This window comes from Carcharhinus amblyrhynchos, chromosome 18, assembly GCF_965287045.1.
Source record: "Carcharhinus amblyrhynchos chromosome 18, sCarAmb.v2.hapA, whole genome shotgun sequence".
Lineage (NCBI taxonomy): Eukaryota > Metazoa > Chordata > Chondrichthyes > Carcharhiniformes > Carcharhinidae > Carcharhinus > Carcharhinus amblyrhynchos.
This window is the reverse complement of record NC_137341.1, coordinates 54,159,694-54,175,259: the sequence shown is the minus strand read 5'-3', so window position 1 is coordinate 54,175,259 and position 15,566 is coordinate 54,159,694. Positions and strand designations below refer to the sequence as shown.

Below are 15,566 nucleotides of genomic sequence, written 5' to 3'. Positions count from 1 at the left end.
CAATCCGCCCACTAAAATTCCAGTGGCAGGAGAGATGGGGGCATTCCAGTCAGTATTTCCGACATTTCATCAAAAAATATTTGAATGGCTGCAAAGTTCTATGGAATGGACTGAGGTTGTGTCAATAAAATCACCAAAGTCCCTGATGACCTTACGCTGCTCTCTCCTTTTGAGGGGGGTTGGGGGGGGGGAGAGCTGACTGGTGGCGATTTAACCTGAGGGTCATCACACCTCAGGCGAGAGGCAAGGTTGAGGAAGGTGGGAAATAGTGCATACATCTGCAAAAATAATTAAGGACCCCCCCAACGCACCCCGGACATTCTCTCTTCCACCTTCTTCCGTCAGGAAAAAGATACAAAAGTCTGAGGTCACATACCGACCGACTCAAGAACAGCTTCTTCCCTGCTGCAGTCAGACTTTTGAATGGACCTACCTTGCATTAAGTTGATCTTTCTCTACACCCTCGCGGTGACTGTAACACTACATTCTGCACACTCTTGTTTCCTGCTCTATGAACGGTATGCTTTGTATAGCTCGCAAGAAACAATACTTTTTACTGTATACTAATACATGTGACAATAATAAATCAAAATCAAAAAATGTTGTGAAACATTTTACTAACGAGGAATCTGTCGTTTGGTGACCCGCTGTAAGTGCGGGTAAGCCAGGTTGTGTTTCTTCCAAGAACAGAGCTTGGACGGAAGTTCGATTCTTATTGTAAACTCCAAAGGTGATTGATGTTGAGGGGGAGATAGGATGAGCTGGGACCTTTGTTCATGGCGGGTGTGGATGAGTGAGTAGGCTATATGGCAGCTCTCGTGTGTAGTGTGGAAGCCAGTGTAGATACATCAGTAAATAAGTTACAAAAAGTCAGGACATGAGTCTTTGTTTTTTTTGTATTTTAAAATTCTGCGATCAAAAACACATTATGACAGAAGGCGTCTATGTACAACAGCCGTTTTTGGTATGATACAGCTTTTAATACAATTGTTGACAATCTGCAAAAACTTGCTTTGTCAAACAAAGCAGACTTCCTCAGACCAGAAGGCAGCTAAGGCACAATTTCTGTGTTTCTTTTTCTCTCTGCTAATGGAAGGGAGCATGGGTGCAAAAACAGCCAGTGCAATATTTGCTAAATAATCCTCCTACATACAGGAAATTGTACTGGCTTTCACAACTTTGATCCAATGGTCAAATTAATCAGCTTTCAAAACCTCATAAAATATTTTATTACTTTAAATAAATAACAAAATATCTACATCTTTCAACGTGCTGCAAGTCGGAATTAGTCCTTTCTTTGTAACCATTTGTTCAGTTTAGAAAATAATCCTCTGCAGGTTTTATTTTTGCTGCGTATTTGGATCTGTAATAAAACAGCTCTCATTTATTCTTTTAAAATTCCGTTTGGCAATCTTCATTCTTTTGAAATAATGGTGTGATCACTAATTCATCAGGAGAGGGAAAGAAATAAGCCAGCACTGACTATCTGACAGCCACACATTTGTTGACATGTAACAAGTGTATCTTTAATAACGCAAAGACCCCTTTACTATGGTCCTTGGGCAAGAACTGACCTAATGATGACTAACAAAGTCCGCGGAACAAAATACGTGACAATTTACAAATATGGTGCAGTGAACAGCACCTGAACGTTCACTCTGTTATCAGAGACATCTGTACAGTACCTTGCAGTTCATTTGGCAAGTTTAACTTCAATTGCGTTGAGCTTTCGTGACAAGGAACAGTTTGCATAGATCATACATTCAGCTCAGGTGAGCCAGGCTCAGAGGATATTTCCAGTACTGATGATGTTGAGTAAAATATGCTCCCATACACACGTGAGGTAGCACCCATGGCAGCACCCCTTCAGCACAGGAGGGAGAAGGCATTGAGCTAACAGTTTCATGATCATTAATACACAGCATCAATAGCACATCAACTTAAAAGTGGACAGCTGGAAACAATTTCTCAGATGTCCAATCTCCCTCCCGCAAAAAGACTCAGTTGTGAAATGTAATTGGCCAACTTGAGGTTTCGAACCTTCACATTAAGTTAAGTAGCACAAATTGGAAAAGGATACCTTCTGTTGGTGCCTTGGGGAATACAGTAATACAGTGTGTGTAATTCATAATAAAGAAAACACAAAGTCCATCCACTATTCAAACCTTTATACACCAGGATCCACAAAGGGTATTTCTGGTTAGTCAAAAACACTTCTCATTTTCAGTGATTGAGGAAAGGGTAAAGCACACAAAAAACTCTTGAAATCATATTTCGACCTCTGAAAATGAAAGGCAGCATTTCCTGTCTTGCTGCACCCGGATTATGAATTATTTGTGGCCTCATACTGAGCTTGAACATTCTCCAAGTGGCCAGTTTGCGTTCTTTTCCAACCATTGTGGCAGGTAGAAGGAGAGATTGACTAGGTTAGGATTGTTTTCACTGGAGTTCAGACGAATGAGGGGGGGATCTCGTAGAGTCTTATAAAATTCTAACAGGACTAGACAGGGTAGATGCAGGGAGGATGTTCCCGATGGTGGGGGAGTCTAGAACCAGGGGTCACAGTCTGAGGATTTCGGGAGACCATTCAGGGATGGAGATGAGGAGACATTTCTTCACCCAAAGACTGGTGAACCTGTGGAATTCATTACCACAGGAAGCAGTTGATGCCAAAACATTGAATGTATTCAAGAGGTGGCTGGATATAGGGGTGAATAGCATGAAAGGTTATGGGGAAAAAGCAGGATTAGGCTTTTGAGTTGGATGATCAGCCAAGATCGTAATGAATGGCAGAGCAGGCTCGAAGGGCCAAATGGCCTCCTCCTGCTCCTATCTTCTATGTTTCTATGTTGAGTCACTGTATAAACTCAATTTGTTAATCAACTGGGCCACAAATCCATTAATTATTACAATAACATGACCGGAAGCTAATGGCTGAAAATTCTACAAATTCCAGGAAATGCTGACGTTGTTAACCTCATGAGGCAGGATCTGAAAGGGCTGCAATCCTGATCGTGGGCCCTGGACCCTCTCTCCAAGTGTTCAAGCGGCTATTTTCTCTAATCGTTCTGTTCATTATCATATCTGTGAACAAGTTCAGGATTGGAACCATCAGATTAACACTGTTAGAAATCTGGTGTTGCATTGGCACGGTGCAGGAAGTCACCACTCCTAGTCCCATCAATGATGACATAAAAATAAATACCAAAGATGGAGATCTGGGTTAAAAATATAACATGTTTGAAATGTCCTGGGGGTGAACTAATTTGTAGGAAGGGAGATGGACGATGTTTGAAAAGGCACCCTACAACTGGTAATGTCTAACTATTCCTCACCCCTCCCCCAAGTTGACTAATACGCTCTGCATTTCTTTTTATTCATTCATGAGATGTGGGCATTGCTGGCTGGACCAGCATTTCTTGTCCGTCCCCGAGGGCACTTAAGAGTCAACTGTGGATCTGGAGTCACATGCAGGCCAGACAAGGCAAGGGCAACAGATTTCCTTCCCCAAAGAACCAGATGGATTTTTCCAACAATTGATAATAGTTTCATGGTCAACATTAGGCTTTTAAACCCAGATATTTATTGAATCTAAATGTCACCATCTGCTGTGGTAGGATTCGAACCTCTGTCCCCAAAACATGACCCTAGGTCTTTGGATTACTAATCCAGTGACATCACGCCACTGCCTCCGCCGGTCTTTCATAAGACATAGGAGCAGAATTAAGCCACTCGGTCCGTCAAGTCTGCTCCACCATTCAATCATAGCTAATAGTTTTCTCATCCCCATAACCCCTGATCCCCTTACTAATCAAGAACCTATCTATCTCTGTCTTAAAGACACTCAATGACCCGGCCTCCACAGCCTTATGTGGCAAAGAGTTCCACAGATGCACCACTCTCTGGCTGAAGAATCTCCTCCTCATCTCTGTTTTAAAGGATCATCCCTTTAGCCTGAGGTTGTGTCCCTCTGGTTCTAGTTTTTCCTACTAATGGAAACATCCTCTCCATGTCAACTCCATCAGAACTTCAGGAATTCTTCATTCTTTCTTAGTAGCAAAGTTACTGGGCACGAGGAGAATGCTGTGATTCAGAGCAACTTTACTGTCTGAGTGAGTGTTTTTGTAGTCATTGTGGGTTCACACAGAATGTGCTGAGGAATACTTAAAGTAGGAACGCGGTTTGGTGAGGTGATGCCGGTACTAAAAATGTAACTCTGAATCCATTAAGATTACTTAACCATATAAATTATTAACAGGAATACTGACAAGCCTTTTTAGTTCAAGTTAAAACTGGGCAGAGCTTCAGGCGATATTCAGACTAACATTGGCAGGGATCTCATTTGTTCCAGTGTGTTGCAGTAAATAAGCACGAGTGCCAGATTGCCTATTACAGTAAAAACCCATCAAATAGTAACTTAACCTGCTGACATCAAATACACGTGTATCTCACTAACTGTTCAAAAGACCTGGAGCCGTCAATAAAATCCTGAACCCCCCACAGCCCACCAACTCACGTCAAAGAACAATGATTATGCAAACTGTACACGGTAGGGACAAGTAGTCGCACTTCCGGGAAACCCTAATCAACACATAAATATTAAAAGGTTACAAACTTTTGGGTTTGTATTAATCTACAGCAGATAATGTTTACTTGGATATAATACATTTTTAGCCGCTTTGAATATTTGACCCTTCAGATTTGAATACAAAGGCGCAATTCAGGGGCTTTATTCAAGAAGCTTTCTCATTGAAAGTGCAACGTGGTCAACTTTTCTTTTTTGTGAAATTTGTTGAAAAGTTTAAAAAAGAAACTCTTAACTTTTAAAAAAAAAGGAACGTATGATCTAAAAGAGAGGCTATGTTACTGCCATGAGAATTTGGACGGACTCCAAAAAAAATTCAGCTTCAGCGAACTTAGCTAATTTGCTTTGGGGTTGCTAACATAAATTTAACCTACATCGTTTTTCTGAATCTGCTTCCATGTCCTGGCTGCTCTAATCATCTGTAATATATTTAGAATAGTCAGTGCTGAGAGCACCATTTCACAAAGTGCGTTCCGACCCATTTACAACAGCTGCCTCTCTCTGTTACAGTAGATGCAACTACGATAATCCAATTTAAATAGTCCCGTTGACAGAAGCTTTAAGACTTTCTACAGCATTTAGGTCAGGTACAGGTAAAGAAGGTAGGAAGTCTGGACTTAGGCCTTTGTTAATAAAGGCAGATTAGTAATAGGATATATATATCAAGCTGCAAAAGCAGCATCTACTCATTAGTCACTGACTAAAATGTTTAAATAAATAGAGTGCTAAAGTTTCCTCCTAGGCTTTCTGTAGAACATGATAATACGACTGTTTCTCTAACAGTGCCAGCACAGCTAACACTCTTCATTCTCTGTTCACATCACTGTCTTCCAGTTTAAATGCACTGCCCTAGCTTTGCCACAATTCTACAAAGACATCTGGGAACTGTTGCTAAGAACTAACGGCGGCCCCCAACTGCGGAAATGTATCTCACCATCAGGCAATTTGTGTTCTTACGATATAACTGGAGGGGTGCATTAGGTGCTACCTCAAGCGCCCGTTCAATCTGACAGGCCCCAATTCCGATTTGGGATCCGGGCTCTCTGAACTCCAGGTTGTTTGGCTGCAGCTCTGTAGGACTGGGCAAGAGGTGGGGCTGCTGGCACAAATATCCACAGCCGACCACAAGCTGTTCACCATCGGATCCACCCAGTTCTCCAGCTGTGAGCCCGTGAGTGCTGCATTCTCCTTTGCCTGCTCCACCTGGCTGGGAATTGTGTGTATGTTCAGGGCATTATTCAGGCCCTGGTAGCTCTGTTCCATATAGGCATTCTTTGATGGACCACTGTGTAACTTGAGTGCCTCGTCTGGAAAACAAAGGGAGCAAAAAAGCTCAGTGAAACATTGGCAAATACTTAAACAGATGGTCATGTGGCGTCACGGAACTTAAGAATATTGCTGAAAAACAGACATGTCAAAGCTTTTAATTTTGCACTCATCAGGACACTTCACAAGAAAGAGGAAAACAATACTACATGGGAAGAGAGCGTTGATTAGTTGGCAAGTGGATTGTGATTGGTAGAGGTATTGCCATGGAAAATACACCAGTTGATGGTAAACTGTTGGTAGTTAACAGACATCCATCATCAACTTGTGCATCCTCCATGACAACGCCTTTACGAATCAGTCTATTTGCCAATAAATCAACATTTTCTTTGCATACATCATTACTCATTGTTTTCCCTTTATATTAGCATCTTTGCAAAGTGTTCTGATGAGAGCAAGACAGAAAGCTTCAAGGGCCAGAATTTTACCAGCACACCCATGCTGATTCCAGGGGCAGGCGAGACTTAAAGAACGGCATTCTCCATTGACCTTGGGTGGGATTGTACGGACCTTGGGCCGATGTGCTAGTAAAATTCCGTCCAGGATATCTTTCTTGTTTTAGCAACACTTAAAACAGAAGTTTTATGGTAATTTGTGGAGTGATCAATAAGATTGTTTTTGATTATAACACATCATTTCACACTTACTACATTTAAAATCCACCATCATTTAGCTCACTTTCTTTGTCTGGTCAGATTGATTTCATATGATGTATGTTAAACGATTAAAATGCAGCTGAATTGACTGATTTTTAAGGTACTTTTAATACGTGTGTGCACATTTACACACATTCACACAAATTAAACTGTGGTTGCAATTAGTCCAGATAATACACTAAAGTTCAGCTCCTGCAACCACGCATCAGTGCTTTGTATTTAAATATCATCAAGATACTATGGCAACCATTAACAATTATACATTTCAGTCTGCTTTGTTACTGATAATAAATGGAAATTGTAATTAAATTCAAAGCACAGTTTGCTAATGAGTTTGGTTGTAGTTAGAATGATGTAAATTCAACAGAACTTGCTCAGCGTCAGTATTCAATTGTGGATTCTCAGGACTGATCTGATCTCAGTGATAAATATTCAAAATTTTGTCTGGTTTTTATTAATACCTGACTAATTTCATCACAATAACAACTGTTTTCAAATTCATGAGATGTGCGGGCTGTGAGCTGGAGCAGCATTTAGTGCCCATCTCTAACTACCCTCGAGAAAGTGGCAGGGAGCTACCTTCTTGAACCTCTGCAGTCCCTGTTGGTGGAGGTACAGCCACAGTGCTGTTGGGGGGGGAAGAGTTCCAGAATTTTCACCCAGTGACAGTGAAGGAGCACGGATATATTTCCAAGTCAGGATGGTGACTGGTTTGGTGGTGCTGCTCCCAAATATCTGCTGCTCTGCTCCTTCTAGATGGTAGTAGCTATGGGTGTGAAAAGTGCTGTTTGAGGAACATTAGAGAGTCCCTGCAGTGCATCTTGTAGATGTTGGTTCCTTCATCACCTGACCTAGCCCCAGTCCAGCAGCTGTGCCCTTTCGGACTTGGCAGCTTGGTCTGTGTTGATACTATCAAACCACTCTGGGTGGGGCATGTCTGTCACCAAGAGTACATTCTGTACCCTTGCCACCCTTGGTGCTGCTTCTAAGTGGTGTTCAACATGGAGGTATTAGTTCATCAGCTGAAGGGTAATCAGCAGGATTTCTTGCCTATGCTTCAGAGAATTTACCCTACAGTACAGAAGGAGGCCATTCGGCTCATCGAATCTGCACTGACTCTCTAACAGAGCATCTTCCCTAGGCTCTCTCCCCCGCGCTATTCCCATAACACCCGGCACATTTACCGCAGCTAATCCATCTAACCTACACATCTTGGGACTCTGAGGAGAATTTAGTGTGGCCAGTACACCTAACTTGCATATCTTTGCACCGTGGGAGGAAACCAGAGCACCTGGAAACCCCTGCAGACGTGGGGAGAATGTGCAAACTCCACACAGACAGCCAAGACTGGAATTGAACCTGGGTCCCTGGCGTGGTGAGGCAGCAGTGCTAAACACTGCATCACCATTTGGCCTGATGCCTTGAGACTTCATGGGGTCCAGAGTTAGTGTTGAGGGTGAATCCCTCCAAACTGTACACCGCTGTGTACACCATCATCTCTACCGATGGGACAGAATATACCAAGGAACGGTGAGAGTGATGCCTGGGATTATATCAGTAAGGTATAATTCCATGTGTATGACAGTCAGGCTGAGTAAACTGGTAGAGACAAGCACATTGCTGTGGATCTGAAGTCGCATGTAGACCAGAACAGGTAAGGATGGCAGATTTCCTTCTCTGGAGGAAGTTTAAGTTTTTATGACAATTGATAGTGTTTCAAGATCCAGCATTTTTATTGAATTCAGATTCCATTTCCTGCCAAGGTGGGGCGGGAGCCTGGGTCCCCAGGGCATTATCCTGGATCTCTGGTCCAGTGACAGTATCACTATGCCACCTCCTCCCCAGATAATTCCCTCCCTTTATTCATACACAGTTTTACTTGTTTTGCCGCCAAATACTCTCCCATTCTCTTCAAAACCCATTCCAATAAGGCTCAGGAGAGGAAAAGGGGAAACTGAGGGTAAGTTCAACTAAAATGGCTCTAACCTTCACCTCTGGCGAGAAAAGGTTCATCTCCGATCTCCATCAGGTGATTGTTTTTCCTACACCTCTTTGGTTAAAATATCAACTGAAATTAACCAAATAATCCAACAGCCTGAACTGTCAAATTAACGGCACCCTTTGCGTCTGTACAATAAATTCCAACAGAGAAATGATTGATATCCAATACCTCACCAGATATTTTACACTATTATAACAAAATAAAGAGCTGTGATAATGTTTGTCTCTTAGGAAACCTGCTCAAGTTACCTTCTACCATATTCACTCACACAGGCCTAGGACTCTATTTAAGTTGGGCTGAGTCCAGAGATGTTTAAAAATGGTGAGCGTGACCCGATTCTGGGAATTCCTACCCCTTTCTCACTTCTAGCAATTTTCACTGGCAGAATAAAGGTGTGAGTGCCCAGAGCACTCTCATCCTCACTGGCTTCCATGCGAGGGGAGGCAATCCAAAACATCCACAATTTTGCTGGAGTTGGACCTGTTCTGCTGGAAGATTTGGTTCATGGCACCTTAGAGTTGTGAGCCACATGCAAACCCTTGTTCCAAGTGGAGAACCAAAAAACACAGTCACTTGCTTTTGGAATTCTTTGAATGACAAGTCATCTTGTGTAGCTTAGGGAGAAATGAGCCATCTGTTCTTGCAGTTTCAATAAGCTCCTTTGTCTGGAGCTGTGATGGTTTACTTTGACAGCTCAGTCCATAGCAAATGTTTGGCTGAGTTTCAAAAACTATACAAGGAGGTGCTGTACACTTTGACAGTTTTCAGAGGTTATTAAAAGATTATTGATCTTTGATATGTTTATGAATTGATGTTTGTACAACTGAATGATTGAGGGGATTTTTCAATGGGTCTAGGTTTTTTCTCTGTGTAGTGTAGTATGATTGGTTGGATGTTTGAATGACAATTCTAATAGATTGTTGGATACAATATTTTTTTCATATCCATTTCAAAGATCTCCCATTGCTACTACATGGTTCCTGAGATCTTACTTATGTGGCGAAAAACTGCAGCAGGCGACGGTGCAGAGGGACCTCGGGGTCCTTGTGCATGAGTCGCAAAAACCCACCCTGCAGGTGCAGCAGGTGGTCAGGAAGGCGAATGGGATGCTGGCCTTCATAGCGAGGGGGATTGAATATAAAAGTAGGGAGGTCTTGCTGCGGCTGTATAGGGCATTGGTGAGGCCGCAGCTGGAGTACTGTGTGCAGTTTTGGTCGCCGCACTTACACAAGGATATTTTGGCCTTGGAGGGAGTGCAGAGGAGGTTTACTAGGCTGATGCCGGAGTTGAGGGGGTTGAGCTATGAGGAGAGGCTGAATAAACTAGGCTTGTACTCGTTAGAGTTTAAAAGAATGAGGGGAGATCTCATTGAGACATATAAGATGATGAATGGGATGGATAGGATAGAGTTGGAGAGACTCTTCCTGCTCAGAAAGGATAGTAGGACTAGGGGGCACAGCCTCAAGATAAAGGGGGGTTGGTTTAGAACGGAGTTGAGGAGGAACTTCTTCACTCAAAGGGTGGTGAATCTCTGGAATTCTCTGCCCGTTGAAGTGGTGGAGGCCACCTCGCTAAATATTTTTAAGACGCGGGTTGATGGGTTTTTGATAAGCGAGGGGATTAAGGGTTATGGGGAGAGGGCGGGAAGGTGGAACTGAGCCACGACAGATCAGCCATGATCTTATTGAATGGCGGGGCAGGCTCGAAGGGCTAGATGGCCTACTCCTGCTCCTATTTCTTATGTTCTTATGTCCATACTGGATATTGGGTGAGTGGCTAGAGAAGATACAAAAGGGGATGGAGGGGACATGGGATACCTCTGGACACAGCCCAACTTGGATAGAATCCTGGATCTGTGTGAGTGCATGGGAGCATGCGGTGACACTGGGCATGAGGGGGAATGAAGAAGCATTGGGGTTAGGTTGGGGGTGGGGGGGGGGGGGGGGTGCAGTCGGCGGTGGTGAGGCTCTGACAGTCATGATTACAAATGGAGGTAGGTCTTTCAGTCTATTGGTTTTGCGATCCACTGACTTTCATTGCTACCTTTGGCCTAGCCTCTAGGAGGTGCTGGGCATGAATGCATTCCGCTGCCACCTCCCTAAACAAAAATATATCAGCCAGGGCCTCTTTGATAGAGACTGGTAAGCTGGGTCAGGAACTTTCCTATGTCACACTTCCTATCTCTTTCACAAAAAATCACTCCTGACATTTGGTGAAATACATACATGAGAATGTTATACTTTGCAAACTATTATAACTTGACAATTAGTTACAGCCACGACTCCGTACCTCATTCGACCTGCTTGTATACTTACTAGAAGGCATTCCTCCACATGGGAGTAAGATGGTGGCAGGAAGGGGGATGATGGAAGTGAATGCTAGAATCTCCTAGAGGTTGTGTCTTTCTAGCTAAAGGATTGTCAGTAGGGCTGGAGATGGCTATTGTTCATGTCCAAAGTACTGCTTAGTGTCAGCTTATAGCACTCACATCTGAATCCAAATATTGTGCGTTCAAGCTTAATTTCAGAGGCTTGAGCACAAAATTTAGAGTTCCTCTTCAGCCCAGTGCTGAGGGCATGTTGCGCTGTCGGAAATGATTAAACAGAGGCCCTGGTTACCATCTCAGATGAATCCCATGGATCTATCTGTAAGGAGGTTACAGAATCATAGAATCCTACAGTACAGAAAGAGGCCATTCGGTCCATCGAATCTGTACCGACCACAATCCCACCGAGGCCCTATTCCCATAACTTTCATTTACCCTGCTAATCCCCCTGACACCAGGGTCAACTTAGCATGGCCAATCAATGTAATCTTCACATCTTTGTGGGAGGAAATTGGAGCACCCGAATGAAACCCACGCAGACACAAGTAGAATGTGCAAACTCCACACAGAGGCCAGAACTGAACCCAGGTTCCTGGTGCTGTGAGGCAGCAATGCTAACCACTATGGACAGGGGAGGTTGTGTGTGTCCTGGCCAACATTTAACCCTCATCCAACACTTACACAAAATATCCAGTCATTTATCTCTTTGTTGTCTGCGGGATCTTCCTGTATACAACGTCACTGTCTCGTTTTCCTACACTTCAAAAATACTTCATTGCCTTTAAAGCACTTGAGGAAATGAATGATATATAAGGAGCCAATTTAAAAAATATCAATAAAAACAAATTACTGCAGATGTTGGAATCTGAAACCAAAAAGAGAAAATGCTGGAAAATCTCAGCAGGTCTGGCAGCATCTGTAAGGAGAGAAAAGAGCTGATATTTTGAGTCCAGATGACCCTTGAAAGGCTTGAAACGTCTAACCGCTGTTTCATCTGTGCCGGCTGCATTAGCTGGCAAAGCTACAATAGATCAGGTACTGGGTATGTGCAAAGGACTGAAGCCAAATATATTGGTTCTGTTGTACCTCTGGAAAAACTGACAAGCGTGTAGCAGATAATGAATAAATGTGGAAACCTTTAACAATCACAAGCAACAGGACAGATTATAAATAGCGCTTATAAAAAAAAACACAACAGCTCCAACTGAGCAAACAAAAATGATTAATCAAATGTGGAGCTCGGAGTCAAATCCGTTACGCTGAAGCAGTGTTTTACCTGCTTCTTCTCTTGTGCTTCTACTAGAGTAACAATAGCAACGGAGATCAATAAAATGATTAACCTGCAATAGTCTTGACCAGGCTGATTCCGGAGATGGTGGGACTGATGTACGAGGAGAGATTGACTAGGTTAGGATTGTTTTTGCTGGAATTCAGACGAATGAGGGGGGATCTCAGAGACAATAAAAATCTAACAGGACTAGACAGGGTAGACGCAGGGAGGATATTTTCGATGGTGGGGGAGTCCAGGACCAGGGATCACAGTCTGAGGATTCAGGGTAGACCATTTAGGATGGAGGTGAGGAGACATTTCTTTACCCAGAGAGTGGTGAGTCTGTGGAATTCATTCCCACAGGAAGTAGTTGATGCCAAAACATTGGATGTATTCAAGAGGCAGTTGGATATATTACTTGGGGCGAATGGAATCAAAGCTTATGGGGAGAAAGCAGGATTAGGCTATTGAGTTGGACAATCGGCCCTGATTGTGATGAATGACAGAGCAGGCTCGAAGGGCCGAATGGCCTCCTCCTGCTCCTATCTTTTAAGGTTCTATACATAACCCATTTATACCAAGAGGCTCTGTACTGCCAGCTCCAAGATCTGCTGCTCTCAAATTGCTCCAGTGGCCATACTGAGCAGTTTTTGATGCAGCTGGATTGATTTTAAAACAATTGCACATGCATGAGTTTTTAAATCACTGTAACATAGAACATAGAACATAGAACACTACAGCACAAACAGGGCCTTCGGCCCACAAGTTGCGTCGATCACATCAACTCCTATCTATAACCCCCAATCCCATAAAACCCCATATACTCATCCAGAAGTCTTTTAAAAGACCCCAGCGAGTTCGCCTCCACCACCACTGATGGCAGCCGATTCCATTCACTCACCACCCTCTGAGTGAAAAACTTACCCCTAACATCACTTCTGTACTTTCCTCCCCGCACCTTAAACCTGTGTCCTCTCGTAGCGACCATTTCAACCCGGGGAAATAGCCTCTGAGAATCCACCCTATCCATTCCTCTCAACATTTTATAAACCTCTATCAGGTCGCCTCTCAACCTACATCTCTCCAGGGAAAAGAGACCCAGTTCCCTCAACCTAACTTCATAAGGCATGCCTCCCAGTCCAGGCAACATCCTTGTAAATCTCTTCTGTACCATCACAACATTCCTCAATGGCTGAGAAAGAATTTACTCTGCTGTAATGGCTCTTCCGAATTCTTAACATGTATCACTGCTTCAGCAACCCCAGCTGGTGGCAGTTATGTCTATTGGTCACTCCGGCCTCCAACAGCACAGGGCTCGATTTTTCAGAAGGCGTTTGATAAGGTGCCACGCAAAAGGTTTCTTCAGAAGGTTAGGGGGCATGGAGTTGGGGGTAAGGTGTTAGCGTGGATAGAGGATTGGCTGTCAAATAGGAGGCAGAGAGTTGGTATCAATGGGTGCTATTCTGATTGGCGGTTGGTAACTAGTGGAGTGCCGCAGGGATCGGTGCTGGGGCCTCAACTATTTACCATTTATATAGATGATCTGGAGGAGGGGGCTGAGTGTAGGGTGACGAAATTTGCTGATGACACAAAGGTGAGTGGAAAAGCAAATTGTGCGGAGGGTGTGGAAAGTCTGCAGAGGGATCTGGATAGGCTGAGCGAGTGGGCGAGGATCTGGCAGATGGAGTACAATGTTAGCAAGTGTGAGGTTATCCACTTTGGCAGGAATAATAGTAGGAGGGATTACTATTTAAAGGGTGAAAAGCTGCAACATGCTACGGTGCAGAGGGACCTGGGGGTCCTTGTGCATGAGTTGCAAAAACCCAGTCTGCAGGTGCAGCAGGTGATCAAGAAGGATGCTGGCCTTTATAGCGAGGGGGATAGAATATAAAAGCAGGGAGGTCTTGTGGTGGGGGGGTGGGCAGTTTACAACGGAGTTGAGGAGGAACTTCTTCGCTCAAAGGGTGGGGAATCTCTGCCCGTTAAAGTGGTGGAGGCTACCTCGCTAAATATATTTAAGCCACGGGTAGATAGGTTTTTGGTAGGCAAGGAAATTAAGGGTTATGGGGAGAAAGCGGGAAAGTGGAGCTGATCCATTTCAGATCAGTCATGATCTTATTGAATGGCGGGGCAGGCTCGAAGGGCTAGATGGCCTACTCCTGCTCCTATTTCTTATGTTCTTATGTTATGGCTGCAGTAGATATTGCTAAAATAAACACCTGTTTATGCAGTATGCAATATCTTGGATTGCAGGAGTGGTGGACATCTACACTGGAGTTTGATTTGATTTATTATTGTCTAGTATACAGAACAAAGAAAATTCCAGCACAGGAAAAAGGCCCTTCAGCCCTCCCAAGGCTGCACCGACCATGCTGCCTGACTTAACTAAAACCCCTATCCTTCCGGGGACCACATCCCTCTATTCCCTTCCTTTCATCTATTTGTCCCTTAAAACTCACTATCGTATCTGCTTCCACTATATCCCCCGGCAGCGAGTTCCAGGCACCCACTACTCTCTGTGTAAAAAATCTCCTTTAAACCTTTCCCCTCACATCTTAAACCTGTGCCCCCCCTAGTAATTGACTCTTCCACCCTGTGAAAAAGCTTCTGACTGTCCACTCTGTCCATGCCTCTCATAGTCTTGTAGACTTCTATCAGGTCGCCCCTCAATCTCCATCATTCCAGTGAGAACAAACCAAGTTTCGTCCTCTCCTCGTAGCTAATGCCCTCATACCAGCCAACACCCTGGTAAATCTTTTCTGTACAATGAAAAATATTGTTTCTTGTGCACTATACAGACACAGAATACCGTTCATAGAGAAGGAAAGGAGACAATGCAGAATGTAGTGTTACAGTCACAGCTAGGATGTAGAGAAAGATCAACTTTGTGCGAGGTGGGTGCATTCAAAAGTCTGACAGCAGCAGGGAAGAAGCTGTTCTTGAGTCGGTTGGTCCGTGACCTCAGACATTTGTAGTTTGTTCGAATGGCAGGAAAATGTTAGTGTAAGTGGGGTGGCAGATGAGATCAAGAATATTTTGTTATATGATTTTAACAGATCACTTAGAGAAAATAGCTCACTCTCTGTTCTATTACTTCAAATTAAATAGTGCAAATTAATGAATCAATTCTGTATTAAATTTGGTGCAAGTATGTGTTACTCCAGCGTTGACACCAGGTTAAAGTCCAACAGGTTTTTTTGGAATTTGGTCCTGACTTTAACCTGGTGTTGTGAGATTTCTTACTGTGCCCACCCCAGTCCAACACCGGCATCTCCACATCGTTATTTAAAGCAGTGTGAGATACACAGTAGCTGGTATTTTATATTTATTATATATTCTCGAGCTTGAAAAATGTGGCCACTGCGTTCTCACAATTCTGGACGTGCTTAAGGAAACAGGTC

At 43.6% G+C, this 15,566-nt stretch overlaps 1 protein-coding gene across 1 annotated transcript in view; it reads right to left on the bottom strand.

Annotated features, from left to right (window-relative positions):
* Positions 1-886: 886 nt before the first annotated feature.
* xylt1 (xylosyltransferase I) overlaps positions 887-15,566 on the bottom strand; it is a 310,055-nt gene continuing 295,375 nt past the window's right edge. The window contains exon 17 of the mRNA XM_080206192.1: positions 887-5,892. Within this exon, the coding sequence (XP_080062318.1) occupies positions 5,570-5,892 (323 nt within the window). The 3' untranslated portion in view covers positions 887-5,569. The remainder of the gene's footprint in view (positions 5,893-15,566) is intronic.